Source organism: Littorina saxatilis, linkage group LG3 (assembly GCF_037325665.1).
Source record: "Littorina saxatilis isolate snail1 linkage group LG3, US_GU_Lsax_2.0, whole genome shotgun sequence".
Classification (NCBI taxonomy): domain Eukaryota; kingdom Metazoa; phylum Mollusca; class Gastropoda; order Littorinimorpha; family Littorinidae; genus Littorina; species Littorina saxatilis.
The window spans coordinates 61959923-61977026 of record NC_090247.1 but is presented as its reverse complement, the minus strand read 5'-3'; the positions used below and the strand labels follow the sequence as shown (position 1 = coordinate 61977026).

The window sequence follows — 17104 nt, the reverse complement described above, 5'->3', positions numbered from 1 at the left end:
GTCAGAAGTGCTCTGTTTTCCCTCGAATGTTTTCAGTGTATGGCAAAATAGACCTTTTACTCTCATTCAAATGCGCTCAAACTCTGCTACGATAGTCATAGTTTGAATTGTTATTCATTATGTCATTTCTGTGAAAAATGAATGAAACTGTCAACAATAAAGCCAAGGGATTTTGTTTGTAATGGTGTATTTAGTTGTTAAATCAGTACTTGAACTGTTTTCATTCCTTTCTTATGCATAGACTGCCTATGGCAACTCAATATTTGCAAACCAGACCAAAAACTACGTAATTTCTACATTGCAGAGACGAGAAAACTTCCTTAGAAAATCAACTTGCGAATATTCAAAAGGAAAAACAGATATTGCAACAAGAACGAGAACAAAACGTAAGTAACAGAACACTTGTGTATTTTTGACTCACATGCGAAGCAAAAGTGAGTCTATGTACTCACCCGAGTCGTCCGTCCGTCCGTCCCGGCGTCCGTCCGGAAAACTTTAACGTTGGATATTTCTTGGACACTATTAAGTCTATCAACACCTGATGTGGCCTGATGGTGTATGGTTACAAGATCTCAAAAAACATGTGCGGCAACTTGACCTCACTTCAAGTTCAAGGTCACAGGGGCCGTAATTGTTGTCAAACGACCATTTTTCACATTTTCGCATTATTTTCTGAAGTTATCAAGAATGGCAACCTTGGCTATGTATGCTATACAGGGCAATGTAAACCCTATCTTTGGACACCAGTTTGGTTGACCTTGCTTCAAGGTCAAGGTCGCAAGGGTCCTTTAAAGTTGGATTGTATACATGTTTTGAAGTGACCTTGACCCTGAACTATGGAAGATAACTGTTTCAAACTTAAAAATTATGTGGGGCACACGTTATGCTTTCATCATGAGACCCATTTGGTCACATATGATCAAGGTCAAGGTCACTTTGACCCTTATGAAATGTGACCAAAATAAGGTAGTGAACCACTAAAAGTGACCATATCTCATGGTAGAAAGAGCCAATAAGCACCATTGTACTTCCTATGTCTTGAATTAACAGCTTTGTGTTGCATGACCTTGGATGACCTTGACCTTGGGTCAAGGTCACATGTATTTTGGTAGGAAAAATGTGTAAAGCAGTTCTTAGTGTATGATGTCATTGCTAGGTTTAGTTATTTGACCTTGACCCTGAAGGTCAAGGTCATGTAAAGGTCAAGGTCAAGCATGTGAGTCGTATGGGCTTTGCCCTTCTTGTTTGTTGTTGTGTGAATTGACACTTTTAGAAAATGAAGTGCAATGTAAAGCTTTTTGAGTCACTTGAGAAAAAGTGACTCTATGTAATCGGTCAGTGTTAGTCTGTCCGGCCGGCCGTCCGGCCGGCCGTCCGTAGACACCACCTTAACGTTGGACTTTTATCGGAAACTATCAAAGCGATCGGGCTCATATTTTGTTTAGGCCACACAAAAAAATAGGTGTGGTTACGGTAACATAGCCAAAAAAAATAGGGTAGGAAGGTAGGCAATCACTTTTTTTTTTTTAACTTTTTTTTCTAATGTGTACAAATTAAACCTACTTGACAGGGAAATAAGTGTGCGACTCGGGCGCTTTCGCTTTCATTGCGTTTTCTGCACTCGTTTTTTTTTTGTTGTTGTTGACAAATGTAATAAAAAGTTATAGGATCGGCCCCTAAAAATAGGTTAGGTCGGGTTACCGTAACCACACCTATTTTTTTTTTAGGCCTTAGTCGTGACCTCCAATGACCTCTACACTTTAACGATGGTTTCGTTGACCTTTGACCTTTTTCAAGGTCACAGGTCAGCGTCAAAGGAAAAATTAGACATTTTATATCTTTGACAAAGTTCATCGGATGTGATTGAAACTTTGTAGGATTATTCTTTACATCAAAGTATTTACATCTGTAGCCTTTTACGAACGTTATCAGAAAAACAAGGGAGATAACTAGCCTTTTCTGTTCGGCAACACACAACTTAACGTTGGGCTTTTCTCGGAAACTATAAAAGTGACCGGGCTCAAATTTTATGTGAACGTGACTCATTGTGTTGTGAATAGCAATTTCTTCCTGTCCATCTGATGCCTCATATAATATTCAGAACTGCGAAAGTGACTCGATCGAGCGTTTGCTCTTCTTGTTCAAAGTTAGTTTTGTGTGTGAGAGAAGGGAAGGAATTGAATGCGCCCCCTCAACCCCCCCTCCCTTCCACACACACACATGCACACACATACACGCGCGCGTACCGTCTCACGATTTTCTCTTTACGAAGTTAGAACTGTTACCTCCAGATTGAGATTCCCTCTCTTTTACCTGCTAATTTTGTCGGAATTTTGGAGATCTGAAAAAGGGAACACCAGTGTACACAAATGGACAGTGCTAACGATGTCTGTCAGTTGTGGTAGTGGTCAGCAGATAGCATACCTGACGATGTTGTCCATGTCCATGTCCACAGGGTGAGTCAGTACAGAATGAGCGCCAGAACCTTATGGAAGAACACGAGCAGCTGGAGCAGAAAGTGAAAGACGCCATTGCAGACACCAAAGCAAAAAACAAGACCATCAAAGAACTGGAGAAAGAGGTATAGCGTTCATTTACTGTTCATATGTTTATGCTTTGAGCAAGTCTCGTCTTGTATGATTAAGACATACATCAAAACAGGAGGGGGTAGGGGAAGGGCATTTGAAACTCTACTGTGGCTCATGAATGATGCATGGATATACTTACCTGCCAAGAAAGGACGCCTCTACATCTCTTTTTTGCTTGGTTATGTAATGAGGTTTTAAACGTGAACTTTGGTAAGCACAACTTTACTAGATTGTCCTCATCAGTCTGTAAAGTGTGTTCAAGTCAACAGCAGAATCACTGCGTTTGCTTTTGTAATCATGAAGAACATGCATCTGAGCAAAAGCCATATTGGTGCAATATCTGCTTCCTGTTTTCTAGTTGAAGTCACTGAGAGGAAAAATGACAACGCTGGAGAGGAAGCAGGACGAGAGAAGTCGCGAGGCAGATTACCTCAAACAGGAGTTGGCAGCCAACGAGGAGGCCAAGGAACAAAGCGACAAGCTCATCGCTTCTCTGCAGTCACACCTGGAACTAGAAACCAGCAAGGCTACAGAGCTAGCAAAACAGGTTTGCCACCGTTTGGAAGTCCTGGGGATAACTTGCCTTAGTTTTTACATTTAGTCAAGTTTTGACTAAATGTTTTAACATAGAGGGGGGAATCGAGACGAGGGTCATGGTGTATGTGTGTCTGTGTGTGCGTGTGTGTGTGTAGAGCGATTCAGAGTAAACTACTGGACCGATCTTTATGAAATTTGACATGAGAGTTCCTGGGTATGATTTCATCATATCTGTTTTTAATTTTTTCGATAAATGTCTTTGATGACGTCATATCCGGCTTTTTGTAAAAGTTGAGGCGGCCCTCAATCAAATTGATTGAAATTTTGGCCAAGCAATCTTCGACAAAGGCCGGACTTCGGTATTGGATTTCAGCTTGATGGCTGAATAATTAATTAATGACTTTGGTCATTAAAAATCTGAAAATTGTAATTAGATTTTTTTTTTTATAAAACGATCCAAATTTACGTTTATCTTATTCTTCATCATTTTCTGATTCCAAAAACATATGAATATGTTTTATTTGGATTAAAAACAAGCTCTGAAAATTAAAAATATAAAAATTATGATCAAAATTAAATTTCCGAAATCGATTTAAAAACAATTTCATCTTATTCCTTGTCGGTTCCTGATTCCAAAAACATATAGATATGATATGTTTGGATTAAAAACACGCTCAGAAAGTTCAAACGAAGAGAGGTACAGAAAAGCGTGCTATGCAGCACAGCGAAACCACTACCGTGCTAAACAGTCTCGTCAGTTTTACTGCGTTTTGAACGAGCGGCGGACTACGGTCATTGTGAAAAAATGCAGTGCGTTCACTTTCATTCTGTGAGTTCCACAGCTTGACTAAATGTAGTAATTTCGCTTTACGCAACTTGTTACATTTAGTCAAGTTTTGACTAAATGTTTTAACATAGAGGGGGAATCGAGACGAGGGTCGTGGTGTATGTGTGTGTGTGTGTGTGTCTGTCTGTCTGTGCGTGTGTGTGTGTAGAGCGATTCAGAGTAAACTACTGGACCGATCTTTATGAAATTTGACATGAGAGTTCCTGGGTATGATATCCCCATATCTGTTTTTAATTTTTTCGATAAATGTCTTTGATGACGTCATATCCGGCCTTTTGTAAAAGTTGAGGCGGCACTGTCACACCCTCATTTTTTAATCAAATTGATTGAAATGTTGGCCAAGCAATCTTCGACAAAGGCCGGACTTTAAAAATTAAAAATATAAAAATTATGATCAAAATTAAATTTCCGAAATCGATTTAAAAACAATTTCATCTTATTCCTTGTCGGTTCCTGATTCCAAAAACATATAGATATGATATGTTTGGATTAAAAACACGCTTACAAAGTTAAAACGAACAGAGGTACAGAAACAGCAGCACAGCGAAACCCCTACCGCGCTAAACAGGCTCGTCAGTTCTACTGCGTTTTGCACGAGCGGCGGACTACGGTCATTGTGAAAAATGTAGTGCGTTCAGTTTCATTCTGTGAGTTCCACAGCTTGACTAAATGTAGTAATTTCGCCTTACGCGACTTTTTGATTTTTGACTCACCTGGGTCATCAGAAGAGTCTTATAGTAATGAGGAGTGAGGGGCTGGTTGGCCAGCAGGCTGTGGATGAAAAACTTAAGGTAAATGAGGTTTTCTTTAATGTTAATAAAGCTTGGGCTTAGAACCTTTGCAAAATGTCAAGGTCATAGTGGGGTTAGGTTCGGGTTAAAAAAAAAAAGGTTTGAAAACGACATTTTCTGCACCATTTTTAAAGCTAGATCGTTGAAAGTCCACATATTTTTGTGGTTTGATGACCTCTAGATGTGACTAGTCTTGCTAATCGTGGTCAAATGTTCAGGTCATAGTGGGGTTGATTTGTAGGAAATCATCATTTCCTTGAACGTTTATGAATGCATGACGTATGAGCATTTTGCTCTTCTTGTATAACTGTTTCAAATGTAATTTTCTGATGTACAGCACGTGTATGCAGGTACTGTTGCTTCAAAACTTGCCCCTTCAACAGCCTGCTCTAATACTGGACAAACCAGCGGTATCAATAATTATGTGTGACTAAACATTATCTGTATAATTTGAGAGAAATATCCCAGATTTGCTGGCATGTGTCTGTCATGCCAGTGGAGTCTTATTTTATCGCTAGCATTTGTGCAAGCAAATTGGACTGAAACCTGACACAATAAAACTTTTTTCTTTCAAGTTTGAGCACCTGAAAGTAGAGGTGGCCCAGGCTGAGAAGGAAAAGACAGATGCCTTGGTGCAGTGTGAGCGACAGATTATTGAGATGACATCAACTCTGGAAAAGTACACAGGCGACCACCAGAAACTTCTAGCGCAGAAGGATAAGGAAATCGAGGAGTTTCGCAATAAGAACAATCATCTGACTACGGTGAATCAGGTCCGGCACCGGCATTTTGTGATCACATGAGATATACTTGCATGAGCACACAAGCATTTAATTACTGAATGAGATATCTATAAGTCACTGGGGTTTATATAACGAACAGGGACTTAAGTGTATGATCCCACTGATGATATGATGCCTCCAAAAACAATGACACTCTTGACGAAGGGACACCTTTGTAACCAGCAAAAATGTCCCTGCTGTCCAGGTGTCCTTTTGTGACAGGTATGTTTTGGTTGAACCAAAGGAGCAAATAACAACGGAATTTGTCCTTTCTTGAAAGGTGTCCTCTCATTAAAGGTACATCGCACTACGGGTACAATTGCATAGAACACTTTCTGTTGTCCACTATAGCTACCACATTGATCTAGCCACAGTATTCTTTTAGTGATGAAAAATAAATCTGTACTGACAGCTCGCATTTGCTGGTCCCAAGGGTGGTCTGTTTTGCATATTAAATTTAATGATACTCTTTGTTGTCCGTTCCAGCAATACGAAAAACATTCTAGAGACAACCAACAGGAGAGCCAACAGCTGAAGCAAGAGATGGGAGTTCTAAAGGCAGAGATGGTAAGCAAATGCAGCTTGTCGTCTAACCTCTGTAGATCCCCATAGGTCCTTCCAGGCTATTACACAGGATACTCAAGACTCAAAAGTTTACTGTCCTTATAAAAACAAGGAAAATTGCCATGCAGTGTCAGGCGATCACAGACATAAAATACATCACCTTTACTAAGAATTTAGAGTTGCACTAAAACACATCTAAAAATCCTAAGCAGTCTCTAACGGCACACACACACCCACACACACAAGCGCACATACACACTCTCTCTCTCGCCCTCTCTCTCAATCTTAGTTAAACTTAAAACCAATAAAATATCCTCAGATTAAGTGCGTATAAAAACACACTAGCATGATATAAAAGTTCATGAATAAATAACACATGAGCGCGTATCAAGACCAAGAGCATCCTTCCACTTTGACATTCAGAAAGTCTAGTCTTGCTACTTTCTGTTCAGACCAGGAATAATATGCTGAATTTAAGTGACATATCAGTGTGTCGATTTGTAAATTAATTTAGCACATAATTCTCCCTCTGCTCTACTAGGCAGCTCTGTGGTGGTTTACATATATGGGAGAGAAAGTATAATTATCGGAATTAAAGATGTGATTTATTTATTTCACTGATTCCTCATCCCTCTGAGCTTCTGCGTGATGATAGTCTTAATGAAGGATCACAGCTGTGCTCCATTTGGAACTTTTTGTTTAGTTTTGCTATACATTCTGTTTTAGCCAGTTCAGAACTTCATAAACAAATGTTGTAACAATAATTGTACATCAGTCTAGACAAGAAGCAACAAAACAGTAGTCAAATGACCCTGCACGGTTCCTTGTGGCAGCTATAGGCTCTAAGGTTCAAGTTGCTTATCTGTTTCAGGAGAAGTTGGAGAAAGATAAAGCGACTGAGATTGAAATGCTCAAGACACAGCTCAGTGAACAGGTAAGCTGCATGCCATGTGAAAGATAACAGTATATAATTGTAAACAAGTTTTACTTTACTTTACTTTATTTGGTGTTTAACGTCGTTTTCAACCGTTCAAGGTTATATCGCGACGGGGAAAGGGGGGGAGATGGGATAGAGCCACTTGTTAATTGTTTCTTGTTCACAAAAGCACTAATCAAAAAATTGCTCCAGGGGCTTGCAACGTAGTACAATATATGACCTTACTGGGAGAATGCAAGTTTCCAGTACAAAGGACTTAACATTTCTTACATACTGCTTGACTAAAATCTTTACAAACATTGACTATATTCTATACAAGAAACACTTAACAAGGGTAAAAGGAGAAACAGAATCCGTTAGTCGCCTCTTACGACATGCTCGGGAGCATCGGGTAAATTCCCCCTAACCCGCGAGGGGTAAGTAAACAAGTTATGTCCAAAAGTAGCAGATATGTATAAATTACTTATTACCACAGAGCCTTATCTGAATGTTTGTGCTAGTGCTACAGAACATTGGTACACTTATTATAAGTACTACAAGCATTACAAGCAATCTCCCCAATTAGACCATTTTCAGGTTGGTCGTCACAATGAATGATCTTAATATATCAATTCATTCTTCCTTCATTGTATTGATGTTATTTCTCCAACGGGGCTCATTCGTAGAGGATTGTGGCAGCCGGCCTAAGAGAATATGTTCACTTCTGTTGTGTTACAGGTGAAGCTAGTTGAGGAGCTGAAAGAAAACAGCATGATGGAGCACCTGGTCATACATTCTGAGCAGACCATGGAAGTGGTAGGTCCATGTCCTCATTTTTTACACACGGTACCTGCCATGAATGGACACTCTTATGACCAGGCAAAAGTACCCCAATACACACATTGCTGGTGTATTTTCTTATCGGGTATATTTTGGTAATGTGAAGAGACAAGGGGACAACCAAATTGTCCTTTTACTGGGAAATATCCTCCCATCAAGGGGGTCCCACCTGGCAGGTATAGGTACAGCTGTACCCATTGATATCATAAATGGTGTGTATGCGGGATTCACGCTTGAACTAACAATTTTGGGGAACAGGAGTGTTAATTAGCAGACCTTGCTTGCAGGCAAACCTTTTCAGACTGTGGCATATTGTGCTGTATTCCACTTGTGCGAGTAATCACACATGCTCGTATACGTGGGTGGTTTTGGGCATACCTGAAGTCTGAATGCAGGCAATTTCATTGGTGTTAAATGATACTTTCAGACCACAGCTGCTTCAGACATTGATTTATCCATTCATTGGTTGTAAAATGTGTTGATTTTGATCAGAAAATTGCTCAGAACAGTTGTTGCATGGAGGTTAAGAATGAATGCCACAAACGCAAGCCTATACACATACTGTTATTAAAAACTTAGATATGACTGAAGGCATCGAGAAAGTAATAACCAAAGAACATTCATATTTCTGACAATAAACAGGACAGACACATCGCCACCTCCACACCCAACACGCCAGTGGCACAGATCCGGGGTCAGTATGCAGAGAATGCACAGCGCAGTATTCTGAGAAATACTGGATCCGTCAGTAAGCGACGCAAAGTGGCTTTCATCTCTCCCTCCATTGACTTGCCTGAACACTGCGACACTGACTCCGAGTCCTCTATTGAACTGGAAATAGAGGTTAGTGTGTCTGTGTTTTTGAAGAGAATAGACAAACAAAGTTGATCTTCAAAGCTTTCCTTGCAAAATTCTATTTGAATACAGCATTTATGATTGATACAGCTGCGCAAGTTCACTCAAGAGCATAATCCTTAATTAGGCGTTGTGACTTTCTTATCATCAAATTTAAAAACAAGAAACAAATCACTATTTATTTGACGAGCATCATCTACACAATGGGGAAAGAATCTGCTACATAACAGTTTTCTGGTAGCATTTAGCAATATAAAACCCAACAAACAAAAATTATATGCATTCCTGCAAAAATGAATATCCATGCAGTCTTGTATTATCTCACCTTTGTGCCAAACTAGGAGCAAGTGATAACAAAGGCCAGCGGCGCACCTCGCACACCCCTGAGACTGCGCCAGTCTCCGCACAGTAAGAGTCGCCACGTGGTCTCCTCTCCCATGGTCTACACTCCCAGCAAACACAGCAAGCTGAGCGCGCTGGCCAAGAAAGCCAAGCCAACCTCACAGCTCTCCAAGAACAACAACTCACCTGAGTCCACCAAGGTAGGTCTGGCTTGGTTTTGTGCAGAGGCATTATGCAGTGGAGCCCTCTTTCAAGATCCCCCAAGTTAAGACTCCCTCTCTTTCAAGACCCTGTTTTCTGACTTTCTATTCATAGCTTCTGCAAATTGAATCTCCATATCAATTAAGACTCCCTCCTATTCAAGAACTGAGTTTCTCAGATTGTTAGGTCTTAAAAAGAGGTGTTCCCCAGTAAATGTACCATTTCCACTCTGTATTCTTCCTTTGATGTGTGGCTTATTTTCATTCTTCGACCGTTTGTTACCGGTATACTTTTTGACTCACATGCGAAGCAAAAGTGAGTCTATGTACTCACCCGAGTCGTCCGTCCGTCCGTCCGGAAAACTTTAACGTTGGATATTTCTTGGACACTATTCAGTCTATCAGTACCAAATTTGGCAAGATGGTGTATGATGACAAGGCCCCAAAAAACATACATAGCATCTTGACCTTGCTTCAAGGTCAAGGTCGCAGGGGCCATAAATGTTGCCTAAAAAACAGCTATTTTTCACATTTTTCCCATTTTCTCTGAAGTTTTTGAGATTCAATACCTCACCTATATATGATATATAGGGCAAAGTAAGCCCCATCTTTTGATACCAGTTTGGTTTACCTTGCTTCAAGGTCAAGGTCACAGGAGCTCTTCAAAGTTGGATTGTATACATATTTTGAAGTGACCTTGACCCTGAACTATGGAAGATAACTGTTTCAAACTTAAAAATTATGTGGGGCACATGTTATGCTTTCATCATGAGACACATTTGGTCACATATGATCAAGGTCAAGGTCACTTTGACCCTTATGAAATGTGACCAAAATAAGGTAGTGAACCACTAAAAGTGACCATATCTCATGGTAGAAAGAGCCAATAAGCACCATTGTACTTCCTATGTCTTGAATTAACAGCTTTGTGTTGCATAACCTTGACCTTGGGTCAAGGTCACATGTATTTTGGTAGGAAAAATGTGTAAAGCAGTTCTTAGTGTATGATGTCATTGCTAGGTTTAGTTACCCTAAAGGTCGAGCATGTGAGTCGTATGGGCTTTGCCCTTCTTGTTCAATTTTGGTGCGCCCTATCGGCCCCCTGCGCCCAATGGGTGACTGGAATACAATTTTTTTTTTAAAGAGGGGGGTGCGCCTTATGCGCTGTAGCGCCTTGTAACCCGGAAAGTACGGTAGTCTCAGTGAAAAATCCAAAGTTACAGAAACATGCACTCTGTAGAGGTTTTCTTCAGTGCTCTCACTCGATGTAAAAGTTTTCTTACTTCAGCTTTGTATGGAAGTCAGCAGAGAGAAGATGAAAGGCGTGCACCTTTGCTAGTAAATTATAGTCATGAACATGAGTTGTTAGATGATCAAATCCAGACAGGTACACGTAAGAGGTATTCATGGGTGCATGTGATGCATACAAACTCTGCCTGAAAATGTTCAGCAGCCACCAGTATACCATGATCATTGTTCATTTATCATGACTGTGTATTCTTGTTTTTATTACAACACACTGCCTGTACACTCATCAAATTGCTGTTACTCCAGTATCCATGCAGACACATACAGCTTATTAGTGTATGGCACTGAGGGAAGCCAGCCACTGCTGTGTTATTTCTGCTGTGGGGGAAAGGATGGGTGCTAAAAATAGCTCTGCTCAGCCTGCCTGCAGCTAAGGAGGCAGCAATGAAGCCCTGGGAACAGCCGTGGCAGGTGTTTGGCAGATATATTGTAACCTATCTTTTAGACATATAGTTAGAGCTGGTGGGCAAAATACACTAACCTTTTGTCTTTCCAGATGAAAGAGCCAGAGTTCAGCAAGACTCCCAACATGCGCAAGGCGCCCATGAGGACGTCTAAGTTTTTCCGCTCATCGCCCAAAGAGCGTACCGTGTTGAAGAAGAAGGAAGAGGCCAAAGAGAAACTCGCCTGGTTTGATGATGATGCCGTCTATGGATTTGGCTCAGAAGACTGATTCCGTCTTTGCTGTTTGTTTGCTTTTGCGTTTGTGGTGTATCAATTGTCAATATAACACTTACCTCGACAGTACTATTCTTGCACATTATCTATTATAGGCCGAAAAAATTGGACAAAACGCTGAGTGGGTACAATTATCTCCCATAACCATGCGCCACCGTGGATCCCAAGCACTGTCCGAGTGCTTCCCCCTTACAGGATGTAGGTGGCGCGTCCTCTTTCTTTTTTCGCGCGTGTCAGACCGGCTGTGTTTCTGCTACGCTCCCGGATTATTTTGGACTAAGAGGCTCCTTTTCTGTGTGGACTATCACCTGTTGGATTATTGTGTGTTATTCCACTTCTGGCTTGAGGCTACGTTGTGTTTCCTTCAACTTGTGCCTCCGTTTTTGTGTGGCGGACTCGGCGTGCCTCCCGTCCTACTTCGTGGTGACCGGTCGTCTGCTTCTCGTTTCGCCGCATTCACTTGAGTATTGACCTAAATTTTCTTTGAATTTTGTTAATTCTCGGTCTTTAAGGGTACGTACAGGGCGAGGTAGGATGTCTCGTCCTGTTTTGGGCTCTGGTTCTACGGAACCAGAGTCTGCCGGGGGCAACCCTTCTCCGGGCGCCCAGCGTCATGTTTTACGCACGGAGAAGGGGATCTTTCGGCGCTCCGACTCTCCCTCCCCAAACGCTTTGCGTTTGCGGCGAGGGAGGGCGGAGAAAGCCTGTTTGAGCAAGCTCAATGCGAGCTTGCTCAAACAGGCTGGGCTTGAGCCTGGGACTTCGGGCGGGGCTGCGCCGTCGAAGGTTCGGGGAAGGTCGAGGGGAAAGAAAAAGCTTCTTTCTCCTTCTCCTTCAGTGGAACAGGCTTCCCCCCCTTCGACGCCGTTGTCCGGCCCTCAGTCTCAGGCTTCAGCTCCTCCCGGTTTCAAGCCTGGGGGGAAGGTTTCCTTCTCCCCCCTGGCTCGAATCCGGGGGCAGGTCGATTCCCAACCCTCTTTGGGGGTTGGTGAATCCGATCTAGGGGCTACTGGAGAGACTCAGGTTTTGACAGCCAACGGCCATACCACGTTGAAAACACCGGTTCTCGTCCGACCACCGAAGTTAAGCAACGTCGGGCCCGGTTAGTACTTGGATGGGTGACCGCCTGGGAACACCGGGTGCAGTTGGCATTAAAATCTTCCTTTTCCGGTGCCTCTCCTGTGCCCTCCTCGGTTTCCACCGCTGTGGAAGCCAGGAGGGACACGGGTCCTCCTCTGAACTCCCTCGCTGGGTCGTCTGCTGCTGTTTTGACAGTAGTTTCGGCCTCCTGGGGGGGGAGATCGGAGGAGATGACGGGGTCTCTGAATTCCCTCCCCGCTGGGGTTGGGATGCGAATTGACCCCGTTCAGGGCGGTCCTGTGGGGGCAGGGGTTTCAGGCTTCGTGCCTACGACCACTGCTACTACGGTTCCCTCTGACGTCCGTGTGACTGGTGGCTGTCCCTCTTGAAACGCTCCGGCCGACTAGTTACTGGACGTGGAGGTGTTCGACAGAACGTGGTACTTCTATCGAATGGTCAGGGCGACGGGAACATTGTTTCTGTTGCTCAGACCGACACCTCCGACCGGACCGTCTTGACCCCACGCCATTCCTTAGCGTCTGGTGTTCGGGTGACGGATGGTCCGGACCAAGGGTCCGGAACGTTCCAGGCTTACGGGTCGGGATCGAACCGGACCCACGGGTCCCGACTGGACTTGACCTCCGGGTTTGGTCCGGACGGGACCCATGGTACGGGACCGTACCGGACCTTAGGGTCCGGTGCGGGACAGTACCTCTGGCCCTTGCCGGACCCCCCGGACCTACGGGTCCGGATGGTACGGTACGGGACCAGTGTTTCGGTCGGGACCGGACCACCCGACCACCTCTGTTGGTCTGGGTGGTCTGGCACCGAACCGGAACACACCGGACCTACGGGTCCGGAGGGTACGGTACCGGACCAGTGGTCCGGTCGGGACCGGACCACTCGACCACCTCTGTTGGTCCGGGTGGTCTGGCACCGAACCGGACCATGCCGGACCTACGGGTCCGGATGGTACGGTATGTCCACGTCCGGACCGAGCCACCCGAACACTTCTGTGGGTACGGATGGTTCGGTACCGAACGGGACCTCCGGATGGTACGGGACCGGACCGAATCTACGGGTTCGGATGGTCCGGTACCGGACCACCCGACCACCTCTGTTGGTCCGGATGGTCTGTCACCGAACCGGACCATACCGGACCACCGGACCTACGGGTCCGGATGGTACGGTAGGTCCACGTCCGGACCGAACACTTCAGTGGGTACGGATGGTTCGGTGCCGTACGGGACCTCCGGATGGTATGGGACCGGACCACAGGACCGGAACACCGGACCACCCTACCGGATCGGTCCGGACCACCCGACCACCTCTGTTGGTCCGGATGGTCTGGCACCGAACCGGACCTACGGGTCCGGATGGTACGGTATGTCCACGTCCGGACCGAGCCACCCGAACACTTCTGTGGGTACGGGTGGTTCGGTGCCGAACGGGACCTCCGGATGGTGCGGGACCGGACCGGACCTACGGGTCCGGATGGTCCGGTGCTGGACCGGTGGTCCGGTCCGGACCGGACCACCCGACCACCTCTGTTGGTCCGGATGGTCTGGCACCGAACCGGACCATACCGGACTTACGGGTCCGGATGGTACGGTGTGTCCACGTCCGGACCGAGCCACCCGAACACTTCTGTGGGTACGGATGGTTCGGTACCGAACGGGACCTCCGGATGGTACGGGACCGGACCGGAACACCGGACCGGAACACCGGACCACCCTTCCGGACCGGTCCGGACCACCCGACCACCTCTGTTGGTCCGGATGGTCTGGCACCGAACCGGACCTACGGGTCCGGATGGTACGGTACGTCCACGCCCGGACCGAACCACCCGAACACTTCTGTGCGTACGGATGGTTCGGTGCCGAACAGGACCTCCGGATGGTACCGGACCTACGGGTCCGGACCTACGGGTCCGGATGGTCCGGTGCGGGACCACCCGACCACCTCTGTTGGTCTGGATGGTCTGGCACCGAACCGGACCATACCGGACCACCGGACCTACGGGTCCGGATGGTACGGTATGTCCACGTCCGGACCTAACCACCCGAACACTTCTGTGGGTACGATGGTTCGGTGCTGAACGGGACCTCCGGATGGTACGGCACCGGACCGGACCACCGGACCGGATCGGCACCCCCGACCGGACCGGACCATTTCTTTTCTGATCAGACCCGATGGGTTCCTGTTCAGTCTATAAATGGCGGGGGTTCGTTGGCTGGGCTGACCCAACAGTCGCAGGGTTGTTGTTTTTCTCCCCCTTCGGCTGCTGGAGACGTTTCGTCTTTGGGGCAGGGGTCTTCGCGGCCTCTTGCTTCTGTGGGCGTTTCTTCACAGCCTGCTTCATCGCTTTCGGCTCTTCCCCCTCAAGCTCCCTACACTCCTGCTTTTGAGGAGTTGTCGGGAAGTGAAGAGGAGAGTGAGTCGGAGGACGATAGGGAGGAGGATCAGGGTCGCCCTGAGGTTAACACTGAACCTCTACCCTTGCCGGTTTCTGATGGAACTTCCGAAGCTATGCTTCGTACTTTCCAACAGTACATGACAGACATCACGCGGCGTCTTGACGTCACGGATGCCTCTCTTAAGCGTCTGTCGTCTAGTGTTGACACACAGGACGTGGACCCGGGGTCTGAGGACGAGAGGCAGGAGGCTCGTCCTCGCACAGCTAGAAGGACGTTTGAACAGTTTCAGGACGTCCTTCCCTGAGACGCCCTCTCGTCCTTTGAGTCCGCTTCGGCCCGGGCGCGGGAGGCTCACGCCGCGTCTGCCGGCGGCTCGTTTTATGAACGATCCGGCCGCCGGCAATTCGCGTTCCACCCTAGTCTAAGTGCCACGGTGGAAGCGGCAGCACATCGCCTGAGGAGTACAGATTCACGTGCAAACGCGACCTATGTTCCTCGGGAGGACGCGGGTTCAGTGCCATGCTTTCCTTCGGGAGGCGCACCTCCACTGTTTCCTCGTGTCCAATCTGTTTCGTCCCTCCCTTTTCCCTTTGACTCTCGAACTCTCCCTTTCCAGACTTCGAGTGTTTAGGGTGGGGCTGACGGTGATGTGTTCGTTGGGGAGGTGCCTTCGGTCAAGAAGGTGGAACTGAGCTCTGCTTCGTTCCACAATCTTGAGGCCACCGTTTCTTCCACAGTCGAGGCCCATTCACAGGCCTTGACATGGATGAGCACGCTGTCCACACTGTTGGACCCTCCCGATCGGGCAGAGTCCGATTCCACTCGGGTCCTTGACACGGTTCGAGTGGATCGGGCTTTGCATGCCGTGCGATCGTGCGTGACGTCTGCGGCAGAATTGGCCATTGGAACACGGGTCCACTTTATTGGCCCTGTTCCGTGATCATTTTCTGCCTACTTCTATAGTGCCTCCGGATATGAGGAAGAGTCTGAGGAACACGTTTCCTCAGCCTTCTTCCCTCTTTCATCCGGACACTGTTCGTTCTGTGGTGGAGTCCACACGCCAGAGGAACACTGATTCTCTGATGGTTGGCCTCGCTGCTTCGGCGACGGCGGCGGGGAGTAAGAGAAGTGCTACAGTCACCTCCAGCTCCCAGCCTCAGAAGAAGAAGAAGAAGCCAGTTTCACTGCCTCCTTCTTCCTCCTCTTAGGCGCCTGTTGCGTTCCCAAGCAAGACGAAGGGTGCTCAGACAGGTAAGGGGAAGCAGCACCACCAGGGGGGGTGGTCGCAAGCCTGCGCCTGCCCGCCAGCAGAATTTTCAGTGAGTCCCGGCCCTACGTTGACGCCCCCTCAAGTTGCCCCTCTTTCGTCCGTCGGTTCCCTTTTTTCGGGCCCGCGGCATGTGGGGCAGACTGGTCTCCAACCAGTTTTTCTTGAGGGTGGTGTGGTCGGGGTTTTCTCTACCGCTGTCGTCACAACCTCCATTGTCCGCTCTACCTTGGACGTTCCCCCCTCCTCGAGAGCCTGCCAGATGGCAGGCTCTTCAGGACGAGGTGAACTCGTTGGTCGAGAAGGCGGTCTACCCCCTTTCTCAGCCTTCTCTGGGGTTCTGCTCCCGCCTGTTCACCGTCCCCAAAAAGGACGGCCGGTTCAGGCCGGTGTTGGACCTCTCCACCTTGAACTTGTACCTTCACAGGTGCAAGTTCAAGATGGAAACCCCTTCGTCGGTCCGGTTGGCCATCCGGCCAAACGATTGGGCCATGTCTGGGACCTCCAGGATGCTTACTTCCACATCCTGGTGGCCCCGGGGTACCGACATCTGCTCCGGTTCGTTTGGGAGGGCACGGTGTTCGAGTTTCGGGCCCTCCCATTCGGCCTGTCCTTGGCCCCTCTGATTTTCAACGGGGACAACAACACCACATGCTTAGCTTACCTTCGCCACCAGGGGGGCACCAATTCTCGGTCCCTCTCCCTGTTGGCGGAGGAGATTCTGCTCTGGTGCCAGACCAATCAGGTCCGGATGTCAGTCCAGTTCGTTCCGGGGAAACTGAACGCCCTGGCCGACATTCTCAGTCGGGGCGATCAGGTTCTCTCCACAGAATGGACCATCGCTCACAACGTTCTACAGCGTCTGTGGGCAAGGTGGGACCGTCCTCTGATCGATCTGTTCGTAACTCGATTCAGCGCTCGGCTTCCCAGGTACGTCAGCCCCTTTCGAGACATGAATGCGTTCCACTTGGACGCATTCACTCTCTTGTGGAGGCTCCTCGATGCTTACGCCTATCCCCCGACATCTCTGATTCCGAGGGTGCTGGCAAAATATCTGCAGGAACGACCAAGACTGATTTTGGTCGCGCCTTA

At 47.0% G+C, this 17104-nt stretch overlaps 1 protein-coding gene and 1 non-coding gene across 2 annotated transcripts in view; both read left to right on the top strand.

Moving 5' to 3' along the window:
* LOC138962867 (synaptonemal complex protein 1-like) overlaps positions 1-17104 on the top strand; it is a 33640-nt gene that overhangs the window by 14950 nt on the left and 1586 nt on the right. Inside the window, exons 21-30 of the mRNA XM_070334832.1 lie at positions 305-386; positions 2456-2581; positions 2947-3135; positions 5339-5536; positions 6032-6112; positions 6981-7043; positions 7764-7841; positions 8508-8708; positions 9062-9262; positions 11067-11290. Of these exons, the coding sequence (XP_070190933.1) occupies positions 305-386; positions 2456-2581; positions 2947-3135; positions 5339-5536; positions 6032-6112; positions 6981-7043; positions 7764-7841; positions 8508-8708; positions 9062-9262; positions 11067-11243 (1396 nt within the window). The 3' untranslated portion in view covers positions 11244-11290. The remainder of the gene's footprint in view (positions 1-304; positions 387-2455; positions 2582-2946; positions 3136-5338; positions 5537-6031; positions 6113-6980; positions 7044-7763; positions 7842-8507; positions 8709-9061; positions 9263-11066; positions 11291-17104) is intronic.
* On the top strand, positions 12281-12399 carry LOC138963337 (5S ribosomal RNA). Its single transcript, XR_011454802.1, has one exon. It is a non-coding gene; the product is annotated as a 5S ribosomal RNA (ribosomal RNA).